This window comes from Penaeus monodon, chromosome 1 (genome assembly GCF_015228065.2).
Source record: "Penaeus monodon isolate SGIC_2016 chromosome 1, NSTDA_Pmon_1, whole genome shotgun sequence".
NCBI classification, from domain to species: domain Eukaryota; kingdom Metazoa; phylum Arthropoda; class Malacostraca; order Decapoda; family Penaeidae; genus Penaeus; species Penaeus monodon.
In genome coordinates this window covers 16,721,104-16,736,103 of record NC_051386.1, presented here as the reverse complement: position 1 = coordinate 16,736,103, position 15,000 = coordinate 16,721,104, and the positions used below count along the sequence as shown (strand labels likewise).

The following is a 15,000-nucleotide window of genomic DNA, read 5'->3' as shown; positions in this document are numbered from 1 at the left end:
AAGAAAAACTGTATATATATACTATATATATACTATATATATTACTAAATAGTTATATACTTTATATACATATATATATATATATATATATATATATATATATATATATATATATGAACACACAGACACACATACATATATACACATTAATATATATAAATATATACATATATATGAATATATATGTACATATATACACATAAATATATGAATATATATGTATGTATGCATATGTATGCATATATATATATATATATATATATATATATATATATATATATATATGATTAATTCATAAATACATCAATTTATTCATTATCTAGACAAGACGTTATGCTACATATTATTTCCAGTTTGTGCTGATAGATCTTTTGGTGAGCTCCCCTTAACCGATATTCACGATGAGTGAAATTAAGATTTTTTTTTTCTTTTTAGAAGATGAAATTAAGTGAAATCCTACCTATGTCCACATCCAGAATGAAGTGCACTCATTGCAACTGAACAGCCGTGAAACAGGCACACAGCTATAAATTCGCAGTTGCCAGTTGAATAAAAAGTCAAGTTAAAGTCATAAAGGTTAGAGACCAGTAAGTCTGCCTCGCTCGTATGTCAGTAAAATATTGATGCCTTGATGGCATGTTTCTGAATATATTATCACATGAATTTTCTTTCGTTATACCTATCACATTTATTGCGCCTATCATTTTCATTACTTTGAAGATAGACATAAAGAGTTAAGGAGATAATATGAAAAGGCTATTTTTATCTTCATACATTTTATTCTCTTTTCTAAATGGTTGTGATTCGCTGAAGCAAAATATTTTTCGTCTTACAATTTGACTCTTAAAATGCTCGTACATTGAAGAATTGTTACCATGTAAGCAAAAGTCATCTCAAATGTGTTTATCTCTCAGTGTGGGTGTGAATTTGTGAGCGGAATTATAGATTCATATCATTAAGACATTAGATGCATTTTATTTAGAAAGGCAACACACAATTTTGTCAACATAAGAGACAAACCAGGTCGTCAACAACACAGTCAATACAAAAGTGAACAATGATTCTAACCATAATAAGACTGTTGGCAGCAATAGTACTGTTTAGTATAGGTACTCTTGCACCAGTATTTGCAGTTGTTGTAACCGGATGCGGGTTGGTTGAGGTGGAAGCCGAAACCAGGCACAAGACCAGGGAAATGAGTGGGGTTGAAGGATCCAGCGCCGTGGATGCCAGAGCCTGCGAGTCCTAGGCCATGAACGCTACCTCCGTGGATGCTGTGGACACCAAGAGGTCTATGTCCACCAGAACCGTAGCTTCTGTGTCCAGCAACTGCTGCTACGAGGCACAGAGCCACGAGGAGGGAGGTCACTGCTACGTTACGAGCCATTCTGAAAAGAATATGGGTTGCATTATATTTACATTATACATGAACTGGTTTGAAAAGGTGTATGGAAATTATGCCATGACATTTTATCTGATTTGCTCACTTAAACGTGTTCGAGGATGACAGGACAAACATGCCTTGTACATTGTAATTTTAGCATATTGTGTTTATACATAAAATGATCCACAAGTGCTTAAGCGCCAAGGAGTCAACTATTATCACTACCTATCTCACCCGGTTAACCTTTTCGTGATTTCCGGAAAAAAAATGTATTTTAACTACAATATAATATTCATAATGTCGATAATAACCATAATAGTAATAATGTCGATGATAACCATAATAATAACTGTATCAATATTAATAACATAAAAAAAATCCTTTCAAGGAATGGTCTGACTCTTCGGTGGCTGAGCACTTATGAAGCCATCTATGTGTAACAAAATTCACAGGTGTGAATCCTCGATCAATGGGTTAAGAGATAAAGTCCATCTCTAGTCATTACCTGAACTTCAACTGCGTGCTGTGTTCTGAGGTTTTCTTCACGCTGCGTCCTTTTATACAGATTCTCGTCTAGGGAACTCCAGACAAGAGCAGATGTTGCTAAGTCTCCATTTTCTTTCATGCATCAGCAACCATTTTCTTTAATTTATCAGCACAATCAACCTATTTAGTAAGTCCCTATTCATATCGGAAAAAGTTATATCGAAAATATAGATTATATTACTAATGCTTTCCAGAAAGCAATATGCCTGTAGACCACCTAATATTATTAATAAGAAAGGTTTGAGTATGGCAAGCAGTGGCAATGCTGATGGCGAAATGAGGATTTCCAGGCAACGAGGCAGTATCTGGAAGAGGTTAGCTAATCACATTCTGATTTTGTGTTGTTTTGTTTGGTTACTCATTTGTTTTACATATTTAATTTCATTTCTTTATCTATGAAGACCCATTATTATTATCATTATCATTGTTATCATTATTATTGTTACTCTTGTTATCATCATTATTATTATTATTATTATTATTATTATCATCATTGTTATTGATTATATTGTTTTATCATCATCGTCATCATTATTTATTTATGTATGAAGACTCATCATTCTTGTTATTATTATCGTTATCATCATCCAATGTCAGTATTATATACATCATCATTGTCATTATTATTGTTATTCCTATTATTAAAGAGAAGACACTTTTAAGGAGAATGTATTGCTGCGCTGACTCGAGATGAACGAACTTGGCCCATGACCTTGTTTGTATTAAAGGTCGGGTCAACGACCGTATTGAATAACCTTGCCTCAGTGATATACGCTCAGTCTTTCTCTCAAAAAGCCGACGTTTTTAACGAACTTCTGTTCTTTCAGATTTTTATATTTATTGCTTTAACGAAAGATCTACGAAGCTGAGGAGGTACATCATTTTAAGGTATTGTCATTCTGTTTTATTAAGATTGTTCTTTTTTGTGAAGGTTTATAATTGTGATTTGTTTATATGGCTTGATAATAACTGTAACTTAACGAACTGGCTCATACCTTTATTTTGATCACGGTTTTATTATTCATATTATTATTAATTCATGCCAGTGATTACCGTCGTTACTTAATTATCTCACTGAACTAATGAACTGATGAGTGATTATCATATTTTTATATATTACATTGAATTTGTGAAACATGGTTGTTTGGAGACCTTTCTATGAGTTACGAATCTGAGTTACAAAAGAATCTTCAGGCTTTTCCTCTAATCAAGTTAGATGATCATAGCTTTGGCCTCGATCTTAAAAGATAATTAAGCAACCACGTAATTGATTCTAACTTGCCCTTAGTATCGAACCCGCATTTATTCTTTAGACATACACACACATATATACACACATATATGCATACATACATGCACACATACACACACCACATATATATATACACATGAATATATAAAAGATATGAATGAGAATGAATATCTTCACAATGCAAGAGATGTGTAAATACATCTCTTGTGTTGTGAAGATATTCATTCTCATTCACACCTTTTACACATTTGTCAACATGAACACGGTTCATGCATATATATATATATATATATATATATATATATATATATATATATATATATTTATATGTATATATATATATATATATATATATATATATATATATATATATATATATATGTGTGTGTGTGTGTGTGTGTGTGTGTGTACAGACACACACACACATACACACACACACACACACACACACACACACACACACACACACACACATATATATATATATATATATATATATATATATATATGAATATATTTGTATATATACATATATATTCATATATATGTATATATACATATATATTCATATATATGTATATATATACATATATATGAACATATATGTATATATAGATATATATGGATATATATATTGACATATATATATATATATATATATATATATATATATATATATTAATTCATTATATATTAATTTATTCATTATCTATAAAAGCACTGGTTATGCTACATATTTTTTTCGATTTCGTGTTGACAGATCTTTAGGTGAGCACCCCTTAACCGGTTTTCACGATTAGTATATCTAAATGATTTTTTTTTTTTTTTTAGAAAACGGAATTCAGTTAAATATATCTATGTTTATTTTAAAGTGTCTGATCCAGAATGATTAAGTGCACTCATTACAACTGAACAGCGATGAAACAGGCACACAGGCTATAAAGTCTCAGTTGACAGTAGAACAAAAAGGCAAGTTAAAGTCATAAAGGTTTGAGACCAGTAAGTCTGCATTGCTCGTATGTCAGTAAAACATTGATGCCTTGATGACAATTTCCGTATATATTATTACATGAATTTCCTTTCGTTATACCTATCATATTTGTTGTTCCTATCATTTTCATTACTTTTTTTTTGTCTTATCGTTTTCTTTATATATATGTGCGGTTATAACGTAGTGGTTAGATGTTATAAAATCATCAATGTAGATTTCATAATATTACAAACGTGAAAAGAAAAGAAAAGAAAAGGAAAAGGCTATTTTTATCTTCATACATTTTAAGTAATCTCAAATGTATTTTTCTCTCAGTGTGGGTATGAATTTGTGTACGGAATTATAGCCATATCATAAAGACATTATATTAATTTTATTTAGAGAGGCAGCACATGATTTTGTCAACATAAGAGACAAATCAGTTCGTCAACAACACAGTCAATACAAAAGTGAACAGTGATCTAACCATAATAAGACTGTTGGCAGCAATAGTACTGTTTAGTATAGGTACTCTTGCACCAGTACTTGCAGTTGTTGTAACCGGATGCGGGTTGGTTGAGGTGGAAGCCGAAACCAGGCACAAGGCCAGGGAAATGAGTGGGGTTGAAGGATCCAGCACCGTGGATGCCAGAGCCTGCGAGTCCTAGGCCATGAGCGCTACCTCCGTGGATACTAGCGGATGGATAGACACTGCTGTGGACACCAAGAGGTCTATGTCCACGAAAATCGTAGTTTCTGTGTCCAGCAACTGCTGTTACGAGGCACAGAATCACGAGGAGGGAGGTCACTGCCACGTTACGAGCCATTCTGGAAAGATATGGGTTGCATTATATTTGAACTGGTTTGAAATGGTATATGGAAATTATGCCATGACATTTTATCTGATTTGCTCACTTAAACCACATATTCGAGGATGACAGGACAAATATTGTAATTCTAGCGTATTGTATTTATACATAAAATGATCCACAGGTGCTTAAGCGCCAAGGAGTCAACTATTATCCCTACCTTTTCGTGATTTCCAGATTTAAGAAAAAATGTCATTAGTATTTTAATTACAATATAATATTCATAATGTCGATAATAATCATAATCGTGATAGTATCATTAACAAAAAATCCTTTCAAGGAATGGTCTGACTCTTTGGTGGTTGAGCACTTATGAAGCCATCTATGTGTAACAAAATTCACAGGTGTGAATCCTCGATCGCAGTTGTACTTCAACTGCGTGCTGTGTTTTGAGGTTTTCTTCACGCTGCGTCCTTTTATACAGATCCTCGTTCAAGGAACTCCAGACAAGAGCTGATGTTGCTAACAGTCTCCATTTTTTTTCATGCATCAGTAACCCCTTTTCCTTAATTTTTCAGCGCAATCAACCTATTTAGTAAGTCACTATTCATATCGGAAAAAGTCATATCGAAAATATGGATTATATAACTAATTCATTCCAGAAAGCAATATGTCTGTAGACCACCTAATATTATTAATAAGAAAGGTTTGAGTATGGCAAGCAGTGGCAATGCCGATGGCGAAATGAGGATTTAAAGGCAACGAGGCAGTATCTGGAAGAGGTTAGCTAATGACATTCTGATTTTGTGTTATATTGTTTGGTTTCTCATTTGTTTTATATATTTCATTTCATTTCTTTATCTATGAAGACCCATTATTGTTATTATTATTATCATCATTACCATTATTATTGTTACTCTTATTATTATCATTATCATTATTATTATCATTGTTGTTATTGATTATATTATTTTATCATTGTTGTTATTGATTATATTATTTTATCATTGTTGTTATTGATTATATTATTTTATCATCATCGTCGGCATTATTTATTTATGTATGAAGACGCATTATTCTTGTTATCATTATCGTTATCATATCACTGTTATTATCATTATATACATCATTATTATTGTTACTCCTATTGTTAAAGAGCAGACGACACTTTTAAGAAGAATGTCTTGCTGCGCTGACTCGAGAAGAACGAACTTGGCCCATGACCTTGTTTGTATTAAAGGTCGGGTCAACGATCTTATTGAATAACCTTGGCTCAGGGATATAGTCTCAGTCCTTTCCCTTGAAAAACGACGTTTTTAATGAACTTCTATTCTTTCGGATTTTTGAAATTTATTGTTTTAACGAAAGAGCTACTATTCTGTTTTATTAAGATTGTTCTTTTTTGTAAAGGTTTATAATTGTGGTTTGTTTATATGGCTTGCTAATAACTGTAACTTAACGAATTGGCTCTTACCTTTATTTTTATCACGGTTTTACTACATTTGGATGTAGGAGTTAACATGAAATACGATTAAATTTACTAAAATTTGAAAGTAGATCACTTTACAAAAAGAAAATGCATGGATGTGGTTTAATATGCTGCGCAAAATAAACAAAGGAATTGACATGAAGTGGCACTTGTGATAGCAAATCAACCTGGTTTACGTGGCGCGCAACGTAAAAATTAACGTTTTGGGTGATTTTGTATCATTCATACCAGTGATTACCGTCGTTACTTAATTATCACACTGAATTAATGAACTGGCGAGTGATTATTATACTCTTATATATTACATTGAAACTGTGAACTATGGTTGTTTGGTGACCTCTCTACGAGTTACGAATCTGAATTACGAATATTTATGTGATAAAGAGATGTTATTCTTCTTAAAGTGGATTGTTCGTTAATATCTGTTAATTGCTGAATGTGGCTGAATTATGCATGAGAATCTTCTGATCAGGTTAGATGATCATAGCTTTGGCCACGATCTTAAAAGCTAATTAAGCTACCACGTAATTGATTTTAACTTGCCCTTAGTATCGAACCCTCATATATTCTTTAAAAACACATATATAAACACACACACACACACACACACACACACACACACACATAAATATATATATATATATATATATATATATATATATATATACATACATGCATACGCACATACATATACACACATATATGCATACATACATACTCACATACCACACATATATATACACACATGAATATATAAAAGGTATGAATGAGAATGGAAATCTATCTCTATTTTTCCCATTTTTAAAAGTCATGCTTGTAATGTTATGAAATCTACATTAATCGTTTTATAACATCTAACTACTACGTGTGTGTACAGAATTATAGTCATATCTTAAAAACATTGTATTAATTTTATTTAAAGAGGCAGCATACGATTTTGTCAACATAAGAGACAAATCAGTTCGTCAACAACACAGTCAATACAAAAGTGAACAATGAATCTAACCATAATAAGACTGTTGGCAGCAATAGTACTGTTTAGTATAGGTACTCTTGCACCAGTACTTGCAGTTGTTGTAACCGGATGCGGGTTGGTTGAGGTGGAAGCCGAAACCAGGCACAAGACCAGGGAAATGAGTGGGGTTGAAGGATCCAGCACCGTGGATGCCAGAGCCTGCGAGTCCTAGGCCATGAGCGCCACCTCCGTGGATACCAGCAGATGAATGGACACTGCTGTGGACACCAAGAGGTCTATGTCCACCAGAACCGTAACTTCTGTGTCCAGCAACTGCTGCTACGAGGCACAGAGCCACGAGGAGGGAGGTCACTGCCACGTTACGAGCCATTCTGGAAGAATATGGGTTGCATTATATTTACATTATACATGAAATTGAAAATGTGTATGAAAATAATGTCATGACGTTTTACCTGATTTACTCACTTAACCCACTTGGTCAAGGACGGCAGGACAAACATGCCTTGTACATTGTAATTTTAGCATATTGTGTTTATACATAAAATGATCCACAGGTGCTTATTCGCCAAGGAGTCAACTAGTATCCCTACCTATCTCACTTGGTTAACCTTTTCATGATTTGTAGATTTAAAAGAATGCCACTAGTATTCTAACTACAATATAATATTCATAATGTCGATAATAACCATAATAGTAACAGTATCAATATTAATAAAAAAAAATCCTTTTAAGGAATGGATTGACTCTTTGGTGGCTGAGCACTTATGAAGCCATCTATGTGTAACAAAATTCACAGGTGTGAATCCTCGACCGATGGACTAAGAGATGAAGTCCATCTCTAGTCATTACCTGAACTTCAACTGCGTGCTGTGTTCTGAGGTTTTCTTCGCGCTGCGTCCTTTTATACAGATTCTCGTCCAGGGAACTCCAGACAAGAGCTGATGTTGCTAAGTCTCCATTTTCTTTCATGCATCAGTAACCAGTTTCTTTAATTTATCAGCACAATCAACCTACTTGGTAAGTCACTGTTCATGTCAAAAAAGTCATCGAAAATATGATTATATAACTAATGCTTTCCAGAAAGCAACATGTCTGTAGACCACCTAATATTATTAATAAGAAAGGTTTTAGTATGGCAAGCAGTGGCAATGCTGATGGCGAAATGAGATTTCCAGGCAACGAGGCAGTATCTGGAAGAGGTTAGCTAATCATATTCTGATTTCATGTTTTTGTTTGTCATTTGTTTTATATATTTCATTTCATTTCTTTATCTATGAAGACCCATTATTGTTATTATTATCATTATCATCATTTTCATATTATATTATTGCTGTTATTGATTATATTATTTTATCATCATCATCATCATTATTTATTTATGTATGAAGACTCATTATTCCTGCTATTATTATCGTTATTATCATTGTCATTATTATTGTTACTCCTATTGTTAAAGAGCAGACGACACTTTTAGGGAGAATGTCTTGCTGTGTTGACTCGAGATGAACGAACTTGGCCCATGACCTTGTTTGTATTTAAAGGTCGGGTCAACGACTGTATTAAATAACCTTGGCTCAGTGATATACGCTCAGTCTTTCCCTTGCCGACGTTTTTAATGAACTTCTATTCCTTTTAGATTATTATATTTATTGTTTTAACGAAAGATCTACGAAGCTGAGGAGGTACATCATTTTAAGGTATTGTTATTCTGTTTTATTAAGATTGTTCTTTTTTGTGAAGGTTTATAATTGTGGTTTGTTTATATGGCTTGATAATAACTGTTACTCAACGAATTAGCTCTTACCTTTATTTTGATCACGGTTTTATTACATTTGGATGTAGGAGTTAACAGGAAATACGATTAAACTTACTACAATTTCAAAGTAGATCACTTTACAAAGAGAAAATGCATGGATATAGTTTAATATGCAGCGCAAAATAAACAAAGGACTTGACATGAAGTGGCACTGTAATGTCTTTTTATCATTAATACTAGTGATTACTGTCGTTACTTAGCCATGATCTTAAAAGGTAATTACGCTACCACGTAATTGATTCTAACTTGCCCTTAGTATCGAACCCTCATATATCCTTTAAAGACATATATATATATATATATATATATATATATATATATATATATATATATATATATGTGTGTGTGTGTGTGTGTGTGTTTGTATGTGTGTGTGTGTGTGTGTGTGTGTGTGTGTGTGTGTGTGTGTGTGTGTACAGACATATACACACACATATATATGAATATATGTATATAAATATATATATAGATATATATGAATATATGTACATATATATGAATATATATAAGTATATATATACATATATACATATATACATATGAATATGTATATAGACATATATGCATATGAATATATATGTATATACACACATATATGAATATATATATATATATATATATATATATATATATATATACATTATCTATATAAGCACTGTTTATGCTACATATTTCGAGTTTGTGTTGACAAATCTTTTGGTGAGCATCCCTTAACCGATATTCACGATTAGTATGTCTAAATGAAATAAAGATGTCTTTTTTTCTTTCTTTTCAGAAGATGAAATTAAGTTCAATCATATCTATGTTTATTTTAAAGTGTCTGCATCCAGAATAATTAAGTGCACACATTACAAGTGAACAGCGATGAAACACTAGCTATAAAGTTGCAGTTGCAAGTAGAATAAAAAAGGCAAGTTAAAGCCATAAAATTAGAGAAAAGTAAGTCTGCATGTCAGTAAAACATTGATGCCTTGATGACAGTTTCCGTATATATTATCACATGAATTTTCGTTCGTTATACCTACTTGTTGCGCCTATCGTATTCATTACACCTATTTGTTTCTAATTTATAGTTTTCTTTATATCTATGTACGGTTATAACGTAGTAGTTAGATGTTATAAAACGATTAATGTAGATTTTATAACTTTAGAAACATGACTTTTAAAAATGGGAAAAATAGATATAGAGACATTAAGGGCGTATATTGAAGATACAGGCATGCAGAGTTAAGGAGAGAAAATGAAAAGGCTATTTTTATCTTCATATATTTTCTTTTCTTTTCTAAATGGTTGTAAGTGATTCACTAAAGCAATATATTTTTCGTCTTATAATTTGACTCTTAAAAAGCTCGTGCACTGAAGAACTGTTACCATGTAAGCAAGAGTCATCTCAAATGTGTTTTTCTCTCAATGTGGATGTGAATTTGTGAACGGAATTATAGTCATATTATAAAGACATTATATTAATTTTATTTAAAGAGGCAGCATACGATTTTGTCAACATAAGAGACAAACAGTTCGTCAACAACACAGTCAATACAAAAGTGAACAATGAATCTAACCATAATAAGACTGTTGGCAACAATAGTACTGTTTAGTATAGGTACTCTTGCACCAGTACTTGCAGTTGTTGTAACCGGATGCGGGTTGGTTGAGGTGGAAGCCGAAACCAGGCACAAGACCAGGGAAATGAGTGGGGTTGAAGGATCCAGCGCCGTGGATGCCAGAGCCTGCGAGTCCTAGGCCATGAGCGCCACCTCCGTGGATACCAGCAGATGAATGGACACTGCTGTGGACACCAAGAGGTCTATGTCCACCAGAACCGTAACTTCTGTGTCCAGCAACTGCTGCTACGAGGCACAGAGCCACGAGGAGGGAGGTCACTGCCACGTTACGAGCCATTCTGAAAGAATATGGGTTGCATTATATTTACATTATACATGAAATTGTTTGAAAATGTGTATGAAAATAATGTCATGACGTTTTACCTGATTTACTCACTTATCCCACTTGGTCAAGGACGGCAGGACAAACATGCCTTGTACATTGTAATTTTAGCATATTGCATAAAATGATCCACAAAAGCTTAGTCGCCAAGGAGTCAACTAGTATCCCTACCTATCTCACCTGGTTAACCTTTTCATGATTTGTAGATTAAAAAAAATGCCACTAGTATTCTAAATACAATTTAATATTCATAATGTCGATAATAACCATAATAGTAACAGTATCAATATTAATAAAAAAAAATCCTTTTAAGGAATGGATTGACTCTTTGGTGGCTGAGCACTTATGAAGCCATCTATGTGTAACAAAATTCACAGGTGTGAATCCTCGACCGATGGACTAAGAGATGAAGTCCATCTCTAGTCATTACCTGAACTTCAACTGCGTGCTGTGTTCTGAGGTTTTCTTCGCGCTGCGTCCTTTTATACAGATTCTCGTCCAGGGAACTCCAGACAAGAGCTGATGTTGCTAACAGTCTCCATTTTCTTTCATGCATCAGTAACCAGTTTCTTTAATTTATCAGCACAATCAACCTACTTGGTAAGTCACTGTTCATGTCAAAAAAGTCATCGAAAATATGATTATATAACTAATGCTTTCCAGAAAGCAACATGTCTGTAGACCACCTAATATTATTAATAAGAAAGGTTTGAGTATGGCAAGCAGTGGCAATGCTGATGGCGAAATGAGGATTTCCAGGCAACGAGGCAGTATCTGGAAGAGGTTAGCTAATCATATTCTGATTTTGTTGTGTTTGTCATTTGTTCTATATATTTCATTTCATTTCTTTATCTATGAAGACCCATTATTATTATTATCATTATCATCATTATCATTATTATTATTGCTGTTATTGATTATATTATTTTATCATCATCATCATCATTATTTATTTATGTATGAAGACTCATTATTCCTGCTATTATTATCGTTATTATCATTGTCATTATTATTGTTACTCCTATTGTTAAAGAGCAGACGACACTTTTAGGGAGAATGTCTTGCTGCGCTGACTCGAGATGAACGAACTTGGCCCATGACCTTGTTTGTATTTAAAGGTCGGGTCAACGACTGTATTAAATAACCTTGGCTCAGTGATATACGCTCAGTCTTTCCCTTGCCGACGTTTTTAATGAACTTCTATTCTTTTTAGATTATTATATTTATTGTTTTAACGAAAGATCTACGAAGCTGAGGAGGTACATCATTTTAAGGTATTGTTATTCTGTTTTATTAAGATTGTTCTTTTTTGTGAAGGTTTATAATTGTGGTTTGTTTATATGGCTTGATAATAACTGTAACAACGAATTGGCTCTTAACTTTATTTTGATTACGGTTTTACTACATCTAGATGTAGGAGTTACCAGGAAATACGATTAAATTTACTACAATTTCAAAGTAGATCACTTTACAAAGAGAAAATGCATGGATGTGGTTTAATATGCTGCGCAAAATAAACAAAGGACTTGACATGAATGGATGAAACAGCAAATCACCCTCGTTTAAGTGAAGCGCAACGTAAAGATTAACGTTTTTGAGTGATTTCAATGCTTAAGTCTTTTTATCATTTATGCCAATGATTACTGTCGTTACTGAATTTCTCATTGAATTAATGAATTGATGAGTGATTATATATATATATATATATATATATATATATATATATATATATATATTTTTTTTTTATTACATTGAATTTATGAAACATGGGTGTTAGGTGACCTCTCTACGAATTATGAATCTGAGTTATGAATATCTATGAGATAAAGAGATGTTATTCTTCCTAAAGTGGATTGTTCTTTAAGATCTGTTAATTGCTGAAGGGGCTGACTTATGCAACACAATCATCAGGCTTTTCTTCGGATCAGGTTAGATAATCATAGCTTTGGCCACGATCTTAAAGGCTAATTACGCTACCACGTTTTTGATTCTAACTTGCCCTTAGTATCGAACCCTCATATATTCTTTAAAGACATACACACACACACACACATGCATGCATACATACACGCATACACACACATATATATATATATACATACACACATGAATATATATACATATATATAAATATATGTGTACATACATATACACGCATGCACACACACGCACACATACATATATGAATATGTTTATAAGTATATATGAATATATATGTATATATGAGTATATATACATATATACATATGAATATATATATATATATATATATATATATATATATATATATAATATGTATATATATTCATGTATATATACATGAATATAGGTATATATATATGTATGTATACATATAAATGTTGATTAATTTATATATATATGTCAATTTATTCATTATTTATATAAGCACTGGTTATGCTACATAATATTTCACATTTGTGTTGATACACCTTTTGGTGAGTACCCCTTAACCGATATTCACGATTAGTATGTATTTTTTTCTTTTTAGATGATGAAATTAAGTTAAATCATATCTATGTTTATTTTAAAGTGTCTACATCCAGAATGATGAAGTCCACTCATTACAACTGGACAGCGATGAAACAGGCACACAAGCTATAAAGTCGCAAGTTGCAAGTAGAATAAAAAGGCAAGTTAAAGCCATAAAGATTAGAGACCAGTAAGTCTGCATTGCTCGTATGTCAGCAAAACATTGATGCCTTGATAACACTTTCCGTATATATTATCACATGAATTTCCTTTCGTTATACCTATTACATTTGTTACGCCTATCGTATTCATTACACCTATTTGTTTCTTATTTATCGTTTTCTTTATATCTATGTACGGTTATAACGTAGTAGTTGGATGTTATAAAACGATTAATGTAGATTTCATAACATTAGAAATATGACTTTTAAAAATGGAAAAAATAGAGCTAGAGACATTAAGGATGTATATTTGAAGATACAGACATAAAGAGTTAAGAAGAGAAAATGAAGAGGCTATTTTTATCTTCATACATTTTCTTTTCTAAATGGTTGTGATTCGCTGAAACAAAGTATTTTTCGTCTTACAATCTGACTCTTAAAATGCTGTGCATTGAAGAAATGTTACCATGTATGCAAGAGTCATCTCAAATGTGTTTTTCTCTCAGTGTGGCTATGAATATGTGTATGGAATTATAGATTCATATCATTAAGACATTAGATGCATTTTATTTAGAGAAGGAGCACACGATTTTGTCAACATAAGAGAAAAACAAGTTCGTAAACAACACAGTCAATATAAAACTGAACGATGAATTTAACCATAATAAGACTGTTGGCAGCAATAGTACTGTTTAGTATAGGTACTCTTGCACCAGTACTTGCAGTTGTTGTAACCGGATGCGGGTTGGTTGAGGTGGAAGCCGAAACCAGGCACAAGACCAGGGAAATGAGTGGGGTTGAAGGATCCAGCGCCGTGGATGCCAGAGCCTGCGAGTCCTAGGCCATGAGCGCCACCTCCGTGGATACCAGCAGATGAAAGGACACTGCTGTGGACACCAAGAGGTCTATGTCCACCAGAACCGTAGCTTCTGTGTGCAGCAACTGCTGCTACGAGGCACAGAGCCACGAGGAGGGAGGTCACTGCTGCGCTACGAGCCATTCTGAAAAGATATAAGTTGCACTATATTTAAGTATATGGAAATTATGCCATGACACTTTATCTGATTTGCGCACTTAAACTATGTGTTCGAGGATGACAGGACAAACATGCCTTGTTCATTGTAATTTTAGCATATTGTCTTTATACATAAAATGATCCA

At 32.8% G+C, this 15,000-nt stretch overlaps 4 protein-coding genes across 8 annotated transcripts in view; all 4 read right to left on the bottom strand.

The window, feature by feature from the left end:
- Positions 1–952: 952 nt before the first annotated feature.
- The window catches only part of LOC119596209, a 14,602-nt gene continuing 554 nt past the window's right edge, over positions 953–15,000 (bottom strand). The window contains exons 2-3 of one of the 4 annotated variants that reach the window (XM_037945562.1): positions 10,982–11,145; positions 953–1,245 (exon numbers count right to left, since the gene is read on the bottom strand). In XM_037945562.1, the coding sequence (XP_037801490.1) occupies positions 1,064–1,245; positions 10,982–11,144 (345 nt within the window). In that variant the 5' untranslated portion in view covers position 11,145 and the 3' untranslated portion in view covers positions 953–1,063. Of the gene's footprint in view, positions 1,389–1,889; positions 2,000–10,692; positions 11,146–11,619; positions 11,657–15,000 lie in introns of those variants that run through there. The other 3 variants (XM_037945477.1, XM_037945632.1, XM_037945411.1) reach the window with 3 other exon arrangements.
- LOC119596454 lies at positions 4,543–5,100 on the bottom strand. The gene has a single exon (XM_037945750.1). It carries the CDS (start codon positions 4,977–4,979, stop codon positions 4,635–4,637), a length of 345 nt encoding a protein of 114 aa, XP_037801678.1. The 5' UTR covers positions 4,980–5,100; the 3' UTR covers positions 4,543–4,634.
- On the bottom strand, positions 7,344–8,312 carry LOC119595882. 2 transcript variants are annotated; one of them, XM_037945115.1, is made up of 2 exons: positions 8,276–8,312; positions 7,344–7,797 (listed from the first exon to the last, which is right to left on the bottom strand). In XM_037945115.1, the coding sequence occupies exon 2, from the start codon at positions 7,794–7,796 to the stop codon at positions 7,452–7,454; it is 345 nt and encodes a 114-aa protein (XP_037801043.1). In that variant the 5' UTR covers position 7,797; positions 8,276–8,312; the 3' UTR covers positions 7,344–7,451. The 2 variants fall into 2 exon arrangements, with proteins under 2 accessions (XP_037801043.1, XP_037801035.1); XM_037945107.1 differs by lacking the exon at positions 8,276–8,312 and adding an exon at positions 7,892–8,090.
- LOC119596072 overlaps positions 14,385–15,000 on the bottom strand; it is a 4,865-nt gene continuing 4,249 nt past the window's right edge. Inside the window, exon 2 of the mRNA XM_037945232.1 lies at positions 14,385–14,841. Coding sequence (XP_037801160.1) covers positions 14,496–14,840 — 345 coding nt within the window. The 5' untranslated portion in view covers position 14,841 and the 3' untranslated portion in view covers positions 14,385–14,495. The remainder of the gene's footprint in view (positions 14,842–15,000) is intronic.

Coding starts and splice junctions, on each gene's coding strand:
- LOC119596454 (XM_037945750.1), bottom strand. CDS start 4,979: ATGGCTCGTAACGTGGCAGTGACCTCCCTCCTCGTGATTCTGTGCCTC.
- LOC119595882 (XM_037945107.1), bottom strand. CDS start 7,926: ATGTTTGTCCTGCCGTCCTTGACCAAGTGGGTTAA. Junction 7,798..7,891: donor TCCTTGACCAAGTGGGTTAA/GTGAGTAAATCA, acceptor ATATTCTTCCAG/AATGGCTCGTAACGTGGCAG.